The sequence below is a fragment of the Nipponia nippon genome, unplaced genomic scaffold (genome assembly GCF_047370975.1).
Source record: "Nipponia nippon isolate SJK-2023a ecotype South Korea unplaced genomic scaffold, ASM4737097v1 scaffold_3, whole genome shotgun sequence".
Taxonomy (NCBI): Eukaryota; Metazoa; Chordata; class Aves; order Pelecaniformes; family Threskiornithidae; genus Nipponia; species Nipponia nippon.
The window spans coordinates 31,240,380-31,256,937 of record NW_028262347.1 but is presented as its reverse complement, the minus strand read 5'-3'; the positions used below and the strand labels follow the sequence as shown (position 1 = coordinate 31,256,937).

The window sequence follows — 16,558 nt, the reverse complement described above, 5'->3', positions numbered from 1 at the left end:
GACCCATTTGTGTGTGTATGTGTGTGCATGGGGAGAGTGAGGATCCAGGTCCAACAGCTGGATGGACTGGGTGTCTAAGCCCAGATACTGGAGAGATCTACCGGAGGGTGTCTGGGGGCTTGTTTGTCCAGGTGCCAGCAAATGGGGAGACTAGGATTCTGTATACTGGGCAAAATGGGTGTCTGATGCTGGAGGCATCCACACTGTATATATTTGTATATATTTCCCACTTACATATTTTCATCCTGATCAGCCAGTGAGAGGAACAGGATGAGGTCACTGGTGCCATCAGTGTTTAAGTAAGTACCAAGTGCGTTTGTCTTTGTTGATGCGTGTGGCCAGTCACATGTATATGGATGTAACATATGTGTTATACACAGTACCCAGATGGAATGCATGCTTGGCCTTGCTGCTGGATGGATCTGGGGACATGGAGCTGGAGCAGCCTCACCTCTCTTGGGCTGCAAGATCTGGCACCCCTTAAGAGCTTGCATGCAGCCGTTGGTTCTCTCTCATCTGTAATTTTATTCTCACATATCTCTGGATCCTTCTTCTATAAGGTCTGCAGTCCTAAGGAACTTCAGAGAATCTTTTTGGAAATGTAGCTGATGCAGACACATTTGGCTGTATCTTTAGACAACACAAATAGAAAAATATAATCAAGATAATAACCGAGGAACAAATGCCTTTGTTTTTGTTGATAACTCTCTGGCACTGGTTTTGCAGAATATGTACCAGTGAATCAGAACAGCCAACAAAATTTTCCAGCTTGTCAATATGTGTAAGAACTTCTACTCAGTTGATACTCAAGAGGAGGAGGAGGGAGGGGCTGAACTAGTGGAAAGAAGGGAAATGAAGACCTGAACAACTGAGAGAAATAAAGCTCATCTAATCTGGTTTTGTTCCGCTCTTTTTTATATTTGTCTCTTTCTGTCTCCTTTCATGGATGTGTGTTTGTATCATCTTTGTCACCAAAATTAATTATGACTGCAGTAAATTTCTTGAACTCATTTCAGTTTTTTTAATTAATTTGAAAAAAAAAAAAAAAAGATTGCAAACTACTGTTCTCAATCACCCTATGCCAGTCAAAATAATTGTGAATTTACTGCAATTAACACCCAAACAAACTGCATTAGTTTTAACTAAGATGAGTTCAGAGACCTATGGAACAGCTTTTTGGAACACAGAAAGATCATGGCACATGTAGACAGTAAAGTGTTCAGAGAGTCTACAGAGCTGGAGCATTTAAGAAGGTTAGAGAGTAATAGAGAGTTTTCAGGGTGATTGAACCTATCATCTAACCGATAGGCAGATGTGTGTTTTCAAAGAGCTATAGACTTATTTTCATCTTGTCTGCAGTTCTGATAATTACATGATTTTAGCTGAAATGTTTAAAGATCTTTTGTGTGATTTGTTAAATTTTTAAAGTACTATCCTATCTGAAGTAAAATTCAATAATTATGAAAATAAGCTAGCTCAATAATAATCTGCAGCTGAAAATGTGTCATTCTTCAAATTCTTTTCACTTATAATGTGTGCAGGCAGAAGTTTACTGAGTATTCACAGAGTGTATTTATAATGTTAATTACATATTTATAGTATTAATTGTCTAGTATTTATAATCTAATTACATAGCTTCAAAGAAATGTTGAAATGAATACTAACAATGATTTACTATACTTGAGAAATGAATGAAACATTGCCTTCAGATACTGCAATATAATTTGTATATTTTGACTGAATATCTACTTCAGCAAGATATCCAAGGAATGTTTATATAAAACATTCCTGAAAGAGAAATTAAAACTAAGTAATATGTACTCAGTTTAATAATAAACACAAGCTGCATTAAAAGAATAAAATCTCATTAACTTTTTGAAAAAAATTTATTACATATGTGATTAACTTTTCAGCTACAGAAGTACTGATTCTTCAGTATTAGAAATTATAGGACAATCCAAAGCATATTACGTGTTTGGGGTTTTTTTTCATATGCAGTCAATAATAATAATAAAGGTTCCATTCCCTTACTAAAGAAACAAGTTGAATGTAAAAGATTAAAATATTTTATTGAAGGTTTTAGTAATTTCTTATCCAGGGAAGCACCAGTACAGTCATAACAAGTCAAGCATTTCACTGCTCCCAGAAAAATTCAAACCTTCTACAACCAGTTATTTCAAACCAAAATAGCGCACAAGACACTACTGTTTGAGATTAAAAAAAAAAAAAACAAAACAACAAACAGCTAAACAAAAAAAAACAAACAACAAACTTTACACTTAAGGTGGCATTTTAACATGAAGATTTTGCATGTATTTTCTGATATGGTGCCTGATGTTAAAGCATACTTGGCAAAGCTCTTACAAGCTGCAACTCTTCCTGGTTAAATTTCACTTCAGTGTTTTTCCATCTGAATATTTAGATCATTCTTGCTCTCTCTGGAGTGGTTTGCGCTCTGGAGGTAGCATTGGCTGTAACTTCTGCCAGCGTTGTGGAGGCCAGAGGATATGAGTAGCTCGAGCATGTAGAAGTCCAAGAGAAACCTGTAACCAATATATAAACCAGAGAGATTATTAAATACTGCAAATAAAATACAATGTGGAAAATGCAAAGCACATGATGATTTGTTAGAGCAATGAGAAAATACAAAGTAGAGAACTTCGCATGCATGAGGAACATCTCATGCATGTAATGGGAGGAAAAGAAAAACTGCTTCAGTGACAATTTCTTTTTTTGTTTAATAAAACATTTCATGGAACTCAAACCAGCTTGCTGAAGTGCACTGGCTGTAGTAAACATGAACTAGGAATGTTTTTTTCAGGTTCAAGAAAAACAGCTGGTCAAAACAGGTGAGGCATTCTATAATCCACTGAAAGCTTTCCGTTATCAGTTATTCTGGGTACGGCAGAACAAGGCTGAAGTACCTATTCTGAATAAGTTAAACAGAACTTGTGTCTTGCATTTGAGCTATGTACACTAACCACACCAGGACAGTGGCTTTTCTAAATATGCTGTGCTTTCTATTTATCACTGTCCTTCAAAATTCCATTTTGTCTCCAACCAAAAATGGAAATTACTGTAAATTGTAAATATTTTCCTCAGGATGAAAATGTATTTCTGATTGAATTATTTGAAACACACCTACAGATCAAATATTTTTGAAGTTCTAGGACTACTTATGCTTCATTCATGTTTCGTAAACATCTTTTACCATATTATTATTTTTTATTGTTGTACTTCAGTAAATCAAAATAAAAGTGAATACTGATATTGCTTACAAATGAGTCACTTATTATAGGTGGCATTTTTTAGAAAACTTAATTGCTTAGAAAACCTTAAGAAAATGAGATAAAAACACAGGCCTTCAATGTCCGTACTTAACGTTGAAATTAAGTAATTTGGTAGGGAGTTAATCTCGCTTAATTTGAAAAGCCTGCAGGATAGACTTCTGCATCTTAAATTATTTGTTTAGACTACTTCTGTAGACAATAGTGAGTAATAAGCTTCCCACCAACTATAAAATATCCAGTTCCAATAGAAAAGTTACAAACAGGACAAAAACATGGTTAGAAATACTGAAATCTCTCTATATGTGAAAATATTAAATAATTCAGACTCCTAAAGAGACAACAGGGTCAGAAGTCTATAAAATTATGAATGGCATGGATGCATAGGCTTTATTTGCCTATTATGTCATCATTTCTCATAAGAATGAGGAAACATCATATAGCATTATCTTAAAGAATTTTTAAAGCCAACAAAAAGGAAATGCTTCTTCAGAGTGTGCACGATTACATCATACTTACATATATTACACAGGATACTGAAGAAACCAGAAAAGAATAACAAACTGGTTCAGAAAATAATAATAGAAGCAAAGTCCATTACACATAATTGAACATAAACAAAGTAACAGTGTAGGCTCCATACTCCACATTAGGAAACACTGAGTGAAAAATTATATAACGTTTGTTTGTATGCTCTAATGATCTGGTATTGGTTGTTGTGAGAGCCAACAGTTAAATGGATTTCTGGTTTAAGCTTGTACATTCCTGCTTAAATTTTTATATAAACTCAGTTCTTCAGTTCCATTCCATTACTCATCACAAAAAAAAAAAGTTATTTCAGTAAGCAGGTAATTCAGCATTTTATGCAAATAGACACCAAATCGACCCCTAGGAATATCTTCAGCTAATTTTCTTGATTTAATTTCATAGGATTAATGTGTATTCACCAGTCTCTCTCTACTACATAATCAAATCAGTGAAGCTGAAGTGGTCTATATCTAATTCCATATTCTGTAGCTTGATGAAGCAGGTGCTGAATTACTTGAATATAATTTGGTTACTTAATAACCCACAATATCTAAAAGAATCTGAAGTAGATCACTGAAATTGCAGGCTAGCATGATATTTCATTTGCTTGATCCCTTGCAAGGATCACTTGTTTCCCTGATCCATTGCAGCTTTTTTCCTACGGTTAAGCAAAGGACAGGCTGCTAAGTCACAACTCCATTTTGATAGGATTTAGCTAATTTTTTTTTTTTTTTACATACTTCTGTGTAGTTTGTTGGATATTTATGGAATTCACAATATCTGTTATCTTAATTATCCCATAAAGTAGTCTGCAAATGTAATATTGCCCTGGGGATTTGTTCCATGAGTATACAGCATGATGGCACACACATTACAGGCTGGTGCCAAAACATAAAACCACAGCAAACCCCACCACTGCATATAAAATGTGACAGCATTAGTACAGAGAAAAATGTTAAAATACTCTTCTCAAACACAAATAACATCCCATTTTCAAAGCTCTGTGTTTTTCTCAGTGCATTGCTTGTTACTGATGTCAGTAGGAGGTCTGCACGCAGACTGAGAATGTAATAAATGAATCAAAACTTGTTTGAAGCTGAAGCTGGGAATAATTTTGCCCAGAGGATTACTTCTACTGACCATCATCTGACTTGAAACTAATAAAGAAATATCCTTCCTATAAACCTGATTTACAGGACAACATGACTAGGGTTAAAAAGGAAAAATGAGTATTGTTGGGTGATGGAAGTCTTTACTAAATAACAAATGACACTGATGCTGTAGGGCTTCTTTTATAATAACTTAAAGGCTCACTTTAAAAGCACCTTGATGTTTGACTTCTGCAAACAACCTTAATAACTTTTGTCCATTGCCTATTATTATTCTGTAGTTACCACAGCAGCCATGAATTTCACTGAGGAAGAACAGAATTGTTCACAGAGAATAACCTGCCCTTGTTAATGGTTTTACTCTCATCAAGGTTAGATATGGACAAAAGGTGAACTGAGTGGCTATACTTTCTGTTGCAACAGTGAAATGCTGAAATAATCCATGAAAAAAGAGACTAATCAATTCCCTTACAGACATTATTTACTCTCTTTACTTAAGAAAATAAGTTTACCCCCTGGAAACACTGTCTTAACTATAAGAAAAATGAGTACTTTACAGGCACAAATTCTTTGAGGAACGTATTTCATTTACAGACATGAGTAAGAGATGACAGCAATCTAAATAGTTGATTTTTTTTTCTACATTATGATCTGTTTATTATTCTTGCTGTGGCGACAACAGACGCTATGTTGAATTGAATCCATATTATTCACCCTAACCTGAGCTGTTTAGGTATTAGTTCTATTTTTTTTGTTTGTTTGTTTTTGAATATTTAATTGAACAACTGAGATTTCATTCTGTTAACATAGCAATTTTATCTGCAAAATAAGTTTTGAATGTATAATGCTGTTTTGACACTGTTACTGTGATAAAAGCATATGTCCTCAGAGTCAGCTCATTGTTAGCATGTTAGTTGTATGGAGACTGATTAGTTTTGGCACTGCATTAGGGAAAGATAAGCCTAAGCTTGATAGTGCTATCTGCATTGGTATTTACAACTCTCTTACTCATTCTGTCCTAACAGGTTGGGATAAATGCACCTTTATTAGTATAGAGACATCTATTACTATCACTTCTCCTGGTTCCAAAATATGTTGTTTTAAAATACTCATTGATTTACAGACTGTACTCTCCCCCTCTTCTTGTCTGTTTGTCATTTGACACCTTCACTGTCTCTTACCGTGATGCCTTTTCTAATCCCAAATCACAGTGGCAAAAGCAGCATTCAGACTGTGCAAGAATCCTGTATAGATGCAGCATGCAATGGTGCACCCAAATTTTCTATGGAAAACCAGGTCTTCAGTTCGTATTTCAAGAAAAGGTAAATTCCAGGTAAGGATGCAACCCTAACAAGGCTATTCTCAACTTTGTCAGGATATGTAAAGTCTATCCAACCTGCTAAATTCAGGTACAACTGCTCCTAGTTGCGAGTTCACTTTATGTTAGGTGCACTCCCCACGGATTTCTCTTTGCTTCTTTTTTCCTTGAACCTTTGGTGATTTTGCTCTAGCTTAAACAGCCAAGATTTGAAATTCTGTAACAACATTAAAACAAGAAAGTACAGCACCACTGAATATAACCTGAAAAACAGCAACGCAGAACCAAAAAACCCAGGCCTTTACAACCTTTTCTAAAGCTAGACTTCCTAACTAGTTAATTTTCTAATGAGAAGTAATAATAAGACAAAGAGACAAAAAACAGTGCAAGAATGTTCAGCTGTTATTGTAGCTCTGTAAGCCAGTATTGCCATTGCTAGTAACAAGCCGTAGACCTTGTACCAGCTCTGCAAGGCCTCAAGATTAATTTCTCAGGCTTTGTCTGAACTTCCCTTGCCTATCTGGAGTTTTGATTTAGGTTCTTTAGCTGCAACAATTTTTCTAATGATCAGGTGACTACTGCCTAATTTGTTGCATTTTCCTTATATCCTTTATATTTATTTATACTTGCATAATCTTGTGATATAATCAAAGTTTTTACCTATACAATAATTATTCTGTGTAGAATGAAATGTTTATGACGAACATAATAATGTGGTTTACAAGACTATAGAAATGGGATAATAAAGACTGCAGGCCTATAAGCATTCAAAAAAAAACCCCAACAAACTGGCTGAGGAGTTGGACGTAATGATTTTAAGGCTAACAAAGAGAAAAAAAGGTTTGGAAGAACAAGGAATGTACTAACATATGTAAAACAAAATACATAATAAAAAGTGATGTTGCCAATCAATGAAGAAAGAAAAAGGCAAAAAAACATGTCAGAAAATGTACTAAATAAGCCCCATGTGGAACTGAGAGTGAGGAAGAAGAAACCATCAACAGCACTGTCCTCCTAGTGAAGAATTCAGGATGCCAGCAACTCACTAAACCACCCTTTTCCCTTCTTTTTGAGGAGGATGGGTGCTGCCAACCTTAGGACCTAAAGGGGCAGCATAAACACTGAGAAAAGGGTAGATACTTGAAAGTGTTTGTGTGACATTTTTAAACTATACTTTTACTGAGACTTCTGCATTAATTTGATAATTTGGAGTGTGAATGGTAATATCATTGTAACTGGACTAACCATATTAATGGTCTAAGTAAAATACAGTAAAGTGTTAAGATTTTAATGCAACTATCCTTGAACTGGTGGCTTTCTGTATCAGAAATATTTGCCTTTTTGCTCATAACAAAGTTTTGACTGTAACATTATGTTACTGCTGGTTTCCTAATTGAGACTACATAAACTCTCATTAAGTGGTGCAAAATACAGAAAGATTATGGTATTTTCCTCACTTAGTATTTCTTTTCTTATTTTTCCTAAACAAAAATGGTGATTTTGATGAAATCTTAATAAACACATTTTGGTTTCACTGTTTCTTCTGCTTCAAAAAAAACCCCAAACATTCAAGATCAGAAAAAAGAAAATTAAATATACTGTTTTATTATTTTCTGACAATGTATTTTGATTTTGGGGGACTGTGACTGAAATTTAACTTAGTTATTTCAATAAAAACATGAAATATACATGAAACGTTTACATCTTTGTGACAGAAGGTCCTGTAATAATCATATTACGAATTATAAAATAACATAAGAAATCTGGGAATATCTAGATCAGTCACAGAATATAATAGGAAATGTAATAGGAAGATAATAAAGCAGAGCAGTAATCCTTAACATTGGATCAGCACAACAATCCACTATGAGAGTGTACTTGAATAAGTACTTGAATACAAATATGCTTCTTCTGAAGAAGAAATACTAAAAAATAGTATCTAAAAAATGGTCTTGTTTCATCATGTTTAAGCCTAGAAAAAATTGAATACTAATTTGTATTTTTGTCTCCTGGTCTGATTAATAAATGTTTAAATTGTGCAAATCCTCTAAAATACCACTGGAAGAGAACAGTAATAGCTACCTAACAAACTAGAAACAGAACTAAATAACAAGCGCCACAGATGATAACTTGTGTACTTGAGAAATTTCATCAACAGCCAGAAAATCACAATTTTAAAGGCATGTATCAGCCTCTGGTTTTGAAGAGTCACTTTTGCTTTAGTCTCTTAAGCTGAGTAATATTCTAGCAATATTGCACAGGCCTTCCAAATGCCATGGCCAATGATAAACATGCAAACACAAAAAATTAAAATTCTCTCAAACCAAAAAGAGTTAAAACAATACAAACAAACACATTGTTTCAAATTATGCTTTCTGTTCTCCAAAGTAATACATTCTCATTACATTTTTTTTATCATATGCAGGTTAGTAAAGAAGCTTTATATACAGCCTTTCACATGCTCAGCATCATGGAATATCAGCTGTATTCAAAATTTTCTTCTCAAATTTTCTGTTTTCTAACACAAACTCATTGGGGATGGTGGGGAGTAATTCTGTAGCAGTAGAGGTCTATTCAGACTATATTTTGCTGGCTGGATACTTGCTACTCCTCACAGAGGTTCTGAAAGGTGCCAATACGTTAGGTGAAAAATCCTTTCATATGGAGAAATCATGGGTGATTTATAGATGGCACCATTTGAGCAGACATACAGCTTTAATGTTTTTCTCCAAATCTAGGAGTTCATAGCTCTGCTACCTATATCCTATCAGCCAATTAGCTGTAGTTGGACTATACTGAAATTCTGGAAGATTGGGAATGCTAAATTTGTGTGCAGGTTGAAAACTGTGTGTAAAGGGACCAGGCTAATGAGAAAGGTGAGAAAAAAGTTCTAGAATATTTCAGCCCCCAAAATCTCAAAAACAACCTCAGGACAGAAACATTTAGGCGACTATGCAGTGTTTCAGCTATAATACTAACAAAAATATATAGCGTGGGATAGCTATCTGTGTCAAATTAGATTGCTTGTCCTTAAGAAAGGTTGTTGCACTGGGTTTTGATATTAGATTGTAGGTGTAAAACAGTCTCACAGAGAATTCTCCCAGTAAATTAGTCTCTTCAAAAAATCCATACTTTAATAGAAAGTAAACATGATTGCTATTACATTTCATTTTCTGTACATGGTTGAACTTTGAAACAACTACTATCAAGTGCAGTAGCAGGAAAAAGGCTCAATAAAAATAAAATCCTGTGGATTACAGTAAAATCCCAGAGAAACCACTTCCTCTAGTAGAAGTATCTGGGATAATGAACAATGGCAGAAGAAACAAATATCCTTGACCTCCTTTTATGAATGTAAGAATAACACAAAGATGAGAATCAGTAAATTATTTTGTAAATAAAACCATACCACAACAGATGTTCTTTAACTTATATCAGCTCACTGAAGGTTGGCATAACAAGATGTTAACTAGCTCATGAATACGAAAAAAAAGTGATAGATTCCTTTCAACTACATAGCAAAATACTAGCATCTTCATCATTTTTTCCTCTCGTCCCTGAACAAATCAGACCTAATGGAGCCATACAGATCTAGTGACAAAGAAAAGAATGCAGCCCATTAATTTTGTTAGTAAGTGTTCCATTACGGTTCCATTAGTTTGATAGCTGAAGCAGCAGCTCCAGCTACAGATAAAACATCCCATATGTGTTTTCTTTCACAGAGCTACTGTATAATCAGTAAAGATCCTTATTAAAGTTATCAAATTCAGAAGTCTTCATTTAGATAGAAAATATAGTATAAAAAATCTGAAAATACATAAATGACAATTATTTTATTTTAAGAAAGTTTTAAACAGTGAAAATAGACACTCAAAAGGGATGCTCATATAGTACACATCCATGCACAGACATAATCACAAAATAAGATGGAAAAGAGAGAAATACGTTTCAAATGCAATGGATGATTCCCAGAATGAATAAAATTTGCATGTTAGCACAGAGTAGCTGTCTGAAATTAGTATAACAATTGTGACTGCTCCAATTCAACATGGTTTTGCAATTTAAGCTATTCATATCAGAAGACATGAGCACAGTCACTGCATTGTAATAAAAGCTCAGGTTATTGATTGAATTGAAAAATGTAATGTACTAAATATCAAAATAACTGGGTTGCATTCTCATTTGTTCTATCATCTACATCTGTGTTAAACAAAGTTTGTAACAAAGTTACAAAAGAGGTAAAGGAAGGAAATGGTCACTGAAAACAGAATATATTTCACATATGAGATTTTTCTACACTTAGATGTGCAGACAGAGACCAGTTAACTTTGAACCATAATTTACATTCATAAAAGTAGAGCAGATTTAAAGCAATTCAGTATAAAGTAGTGTATTTTTTAGTCAGTTCATGAAGAAATCAGCTGTCAATGCCATTGACTAAATTAAACACAGTAACAGGCTTGGTACAAATATTCTATGAGCTGAATTCTGCCTCAATGCATTTTCTTGGAATTGTCAAGGATATATTATTGAAAGGGACACTATAGCTAATTAACTTCTTCAGTCCTTCCCGGTTTCTTCTTCTGTGTTTTCTAAAGACATCTTTTTAAAATAGAGGTGAACATATATAACCCAGCACTACTACTGTTTCATCTTCATTAAGTATAGCATTCTTAGAAATGATTCTTTATTGCTTATGATTAACAGAACCATTATGCTAAATAGGTCTACAAAAAGATTTACAAACCAATCTGTTATTTATTTTAGATTTCTAGTAATAAAAATGGTAAAAGAATTTGCTTAGTGCACAGTATGATGTGCTTTGCATGCTGGATATACATAAATATCATTTAATAGTTAAAAGCTTTTTAATATTTCACTGGGTGAGGCATAAAATTCCTAGACTAAATAGGATTGTCACTAAGTCATGTAACCCAACAGACGAACAAAATGTACTAATAGCTTTCATGAAAGAGCCCTACATTAAAAAGCAGTAATGTATTTGCAATTCAATATTTTAAGAATTGATAAATCAAGTGGCAGGAAACAATTATTAAAACACATTCATTATCTTCCCTAGAAAGCATTAGCTATATCCCAAATCTATGCATATTAATTATTCAGTAATACATAAAAGCCTTCAATGTGAATTCCTGTTCAGCGACGTATTGTGTCAGTGCCAACAGTCAGAAGAATGGCAGGCTTAGTGACATTTTTCAGCTTACTACACTGATATTGATTATGTGCATTGTCTTTCTTGACTGAATACTTAGGACACTATACAGAAATGCTGTACATTGCAAATTAAGTTGATTTCCATTTTTGCTCCATTGTGTGTCATTAATTTAGAGTTTCATTCTAAAGCTTTGGCAAAAGCAGCAGTACAGTGCAACGAGTACAAGGGAAGGAGTCACAAAGCAGCTCCGAGAGCTCACACACTACCCAGGGATTGCACTCATCCTCTCACTACCCCTCTCCTCTGCAGACCCAATTCACCCCTGAGGGCTGGTGCTTGAGCAGATGGAACCATGCCCTCTGCCTCGTCACCCCTGTGGTGCTCTGTGCTTCCAGGAGAGCTGGACAGAGGTGTCCTGGCACTGCTCTGGCCACGGACATTTACTGTGACGCTCTGTGCAATACCAGGGAGAGCTCTGGCATATTCCTGCTCTGCCTCCACTGCACACTCACAGATGAAGCAGGCCCTAATGATGAGTGACTAGTACTGCAAAGCTGAGCAAACAAGCTAAGAAGGTAGATGAAATTTCACCAAATTTCCTAAAGTATGACTGTGCCAGGGATCATATGCATGCAAGCTGGGAGAGATGACATTTCAAACTCATTCAGGATGAATAAAAGGAAAGGAAGGAAACAGTAGGCTTTGATTTCTAGATACACTCAAACTCTTCTTCAAGACAAGTGATGTGTAAAAAAAACCCACATACTAGTTACCTCTTGCATTTAATTTATATTCTTCATATTCTTTCCAGAAAAGTACCTGATCTCATAGGTCAAAAATCAGGGCTATTTATGAACTTAGAGAAGTATCGACACTAAGGGGTGTCATGGAGAACATCCCATCCTGCTGTTGCCTCATCTGCTGTTAGGAGCGGCTCCAGCCTGAGTGGCTCCCTCAGTGAGTGCTGTGATGGGGCAGCATTGGGAGCAGCACACCCCAGATGTCTGGGAAAGTTCATTAAGTTAAATTTTACTTGGCAGATACCTGGCAGTCAGGCAAGATCATGTTACAGCAATTATCAAATGCTGAGGTAAGAAAAAAAAAGGCCAAGTAAAGAAGGCTAGCAGTAGCCAGAAAAGCTAATTCAAGGGAATAGGTGAGAAAATACCTCTTAATTAAAACAAAATGGTACAACACCTTATGATATTACAATTGTTACTGGACAAAGCAAGCCTTTTCTAAAGCTAGAACTGTTCAGAAATTTTCAGTGACAATAGCTTGTATGTTCAGCAAATAGATCTGTCAACTACTCACAGCTTCTCCGTTTTTGTATCACACATTTTAACAGTTTTAGTCTGATACAAATGAGGTTGTTGCAATACCGTTAATAAAATAATTTTGATTTTCTCTTACCTTAAAAAGACGACTGTTCGATAGACTATTCCACTTAACTAAATATTTCAAAAAAAATCCTACTGTGAGGCTTGCTTACATTTTCTTCTAAAATGGCATACAGAAACACTTTGACTTACAGAAAACATGCTGTTGGCAATATGAGCTATGAAAAGCAATGGGGAGTAAATATTCAATGAGCAGCTAGGGTATCAAAATGTCATTAAATATCTGCATGATATGTTATTAAAATTATAAAAGACTTCTTAATAAAGGTCTTTGTGTGAGGATGGCTAGAGCTTACCTAAAATGGCAAATTTCATCAAAATAATTGTGTATATGTAATTTCCCCAAGCTGATTTACCAGAAAAAAAAACCCACATAAATACTTTAGATATATACAAAGATTGTTCTCCCCCTTATAGCTATAATAATAGCTATGAATTTAAGAATGCTTAAATATTTCCTCTCTTCTCTTCATCTGATTTATTGTGTATTTTTGTTAAAACTATGGAGAAGAGATTAAATGTACTAAACCCAGCTTTTACTTCACTTGGAAAAAACTATCTTCAAAACATTCTTTTTTTCCCTAGTCAATCTTACTATTATTTAGCATTCTGTGTTTTTATGATACTGTGACATTTGTCAAAATGCAAGGCTTCTTCGTATAATTCAAATCATGTAGCTATCCTTTCACTTTGTAACAGAAATTATGATTAAATAATTGACACTATATACTTATGAATATAATTTCCACATCCTACATAACTAATCCTCCTCATATTCATATATTTTTTTTTTAGTTCACTCCTGATCAGCTTAAGATAATGGCATAACAGGTTTTGCTGAGGAAAAAGCTTCACAAAAATAAATCAGAGGTATAATAAGATTCATATCCTTAATCAAATACTGTTGCAGTTCTTCTATGCAGTCCTGAGTGTACAAGGCCAGGTCTCACATGTGAGATGATTGTTTAATTCTCCACAGAAAACTCCCTCAGTGAGGAAGCATGCTTGTTTATGCAGAAGGCAATTTTATAGAGAAGTGACATGATGGATCAAGTCTCCAGGCCTGGCTCATGTACCTGGCAGCCCAGGTAGAGCTGACTGATCCACAAGAGGGGCAGGGGACCAGCAGCCAGGGCAATGCAGCTCCCCATTGTTATGAGGACATCAGAAAAAGTAGGAAGGACAGGAGAAGCCCACATATGAGCTTCCTGACCATTACTTCAGAGGTCCAGTTAATTGGCCTAAACAGAGCTATCTTCTGCCATTTGAGATGTCCCAGGAAACCTCTACTGGCCACTGCACCTGCTCATTCAGAAGGGCACAGGCTTCTTCAAAGTCTTGTGTTATATCTTCCAAAGGCAAGTAAATGTCTCAGATTCATTAGGACACAGGAAAAACAGTTTGTAGACAGACAGTTCTCCCATTGCTCTCTTCAAGACCTTTGTTATTCTTCTTGGCATATACTCCGCATTTTTTTCTGTTTTTGCTTTGCTCTCTAGCCTTCTTTAATGTATCCTTACATAACAAGACAGGATACTATAAACCAAAAAACTGAGTCACAGACTGCATAGTTTAAAAATAAAAAGTTACCTTCCTCATTAGCCAAATACAGTAACTGGATTTAATCCACTACTTTACCATCAAGAGCTATATTTATCTCAAGGAAATATTAAGACTTGCTCTTAAGCTATACAGCATGAGCAAGAAAGTAGTGGAAGACTAATGAATTCAGTTGTCTGCATACTTAATAAAATATTCTCTCATAGTCTTAATCAGGCCATAGTTCAGCAAAGCATGTGCTGAACTTTAAATATTCAAGTAAAACACTTGAGCACATCATTAAAATTAAGTAAAATAAAATAAAATTAATACAATTTCAGTAAGCTGATGATCCAGATTTATTAACTCTTTAAATTACTCAGTTTTTCAGATTATATGTATTAGGCTATTTTAGCAAGATATAGTCACACAGGAGTGACAGGTCATCAGTACAGGAAAAGGATTAGCACATTTAGGATGTGAAAGATCTAAATGTTAAAACTTAACACCACTAAAACTAATTCATTACATGGAACTTTTTCACTTCCAGTAAGAAAATCAACGAAAGTAAAATTCCTTTTAAGCACTTAACTATATAACACAATCTCATTCAAAATATGCTGCAAATCCAACATTTATTTTGTACCTCAGTGTTTTGGGGGACGGAAATCACATTTTTGCTTAGCAGCAGACTGTGTATCCATCACCATTGCTACAATGCCTGGAGATCCAAGTACTGTCTCTGAAATTAGCTGAGGAGACAGCAGCAGTGACATGTGGAGACAGTACAATCTGATACATTTTCATCAGTCTGCTCTGGAGAAAATATAGTTCTGTATATTTACTGAGTTGTTTTTTCTGCTTCAGGATCTTAGCACTCAAAGCAGATGAAAAAAGTGATCCATATTTTAATGAGACTATTATGAATAGTTCATCTCCTAGCTTGCTTTAGAGTACTAAATTTCTGTCAGCTATAGGTGAAACCTATGGAAAGATAGCCGTTGCAATTGCTTTGCAATGGATGTCTGGCAACTTCCCTGTAACATCTTTGTCCTCCAATCACCACACAGCTTAAGCAGCCCAGTTTGAGCTTGGTAAGAACTATACATTCTTGTTTCCAAAAAGATATTTTGTGTGCTTTCTTGTTCAATGAGTCTAATGCTTGTTATTCTTGAATAGACAAAAGCCACCCCCAAACCTGCAAAGAAAGACTTCCATGCTTTGTTCCAAATTTCCCACAGCAGCCTAAGTCCCCCTGCTATCTGGAGTCACATACAGCCAGAGGTGAATCTGAAGCTGCCTTGTCCTCAGAAGTCTCACCATCTGGTGGTATGCAGCATTTACCCATTTGAAGAGTGAATCAATCTCAAACTGGAGGCTGCCACACCGTATGTTTGTAGGCATAAGGATGTGATTTTAACCATGAGACAAAAACATATCGTGTCAAAATGCAGCAAGAAGATGGAAATTAGTATCTAATGATAAGGGAAAGTGTGGTTCTTATGAAAAGTGAACAAATGCAGGGCCAGATTCTCAAGAGAATTGGCGGGGGGGGGGGGGGGGGGCACGGAGGGGAAGGAAGATGTAGATAGCACCAAAACTTTGGATGGGAGTTTAGAGTTGCTTGAACAACCTACATCCTGAAATTAGAAGACAGACTTCCTCCCGAAACTTCAGTACTGATATAAATTCAGTGAGCACTAGCTGCAACTGGAAAACGTTCCCAATTAGTACTAATACATTAGGTAAGAGGGCAAGAGCTTCACACTTCTACTGAGAAAGAATAAACTTTATCTTCCATTGCAACAGGAGAGTCCAATGTAGCACCTTCTATGTTCTACAGCAAGGCAGCTCTTTCTGCAATCTCAGAGTACTTTTACATCACTTTTCTTCATAGTCTCTGCCAAATCTCTGCAGAAACTAATTCTCAGCTATTGCATAGCTCTCTAGTACACAGTTGTGTAAGGAAGTTTTTATATACAGATCATATCTGGATAGGATCCTGATGCTTTCCTCCCTGGTAAATCTGGCTACAACTCCTGAGGGACTTCTCCTTTGATGCTATTCTGGCAGTCCTTTTACCCTTCCCCTGTGTGTGCCAAGAAATGGGGGAACCTCCAGCTGGCCTCAATTATTCATCTTCAGGGCTTCCTAGTTGCTGGCTGGTAGCATTCCCCAGGCAGAAGGTCCTGCCAACCTTC

General features: G+C 35.5%; 1 protein-coding gene across 4 annotated transcripts in view; it reads right to left on the bottom strand.

Moving 5' to 3' along the window:
- Nucleotides 1-2,050: 2,050 nt before the first annotated feature.
- IMMP2L (inner mitochondrial membrane peptidase subunit 2) overlaps nt 2,051-16,558 on the bottom strand; it is a 480,274-nt gene continuing 465,766 nt past the window's right edge. For all 4 annotated transcript variants that reach the window (XM_087766618.1, XM_087766617.1, XM_087766619.1 and 1 more), the window contains one exon: nt 2,051-2,543. In XM_087766618.1, coding sequence (XP_087622744.1) covers nt 2,424-2,543 — 120 coding nt within the window. In that variant the 3' untranslated portion in view covers nt 2,051-2,423. The remainder of the gene's footprint in view (nt 2,544-16,558) is intronic.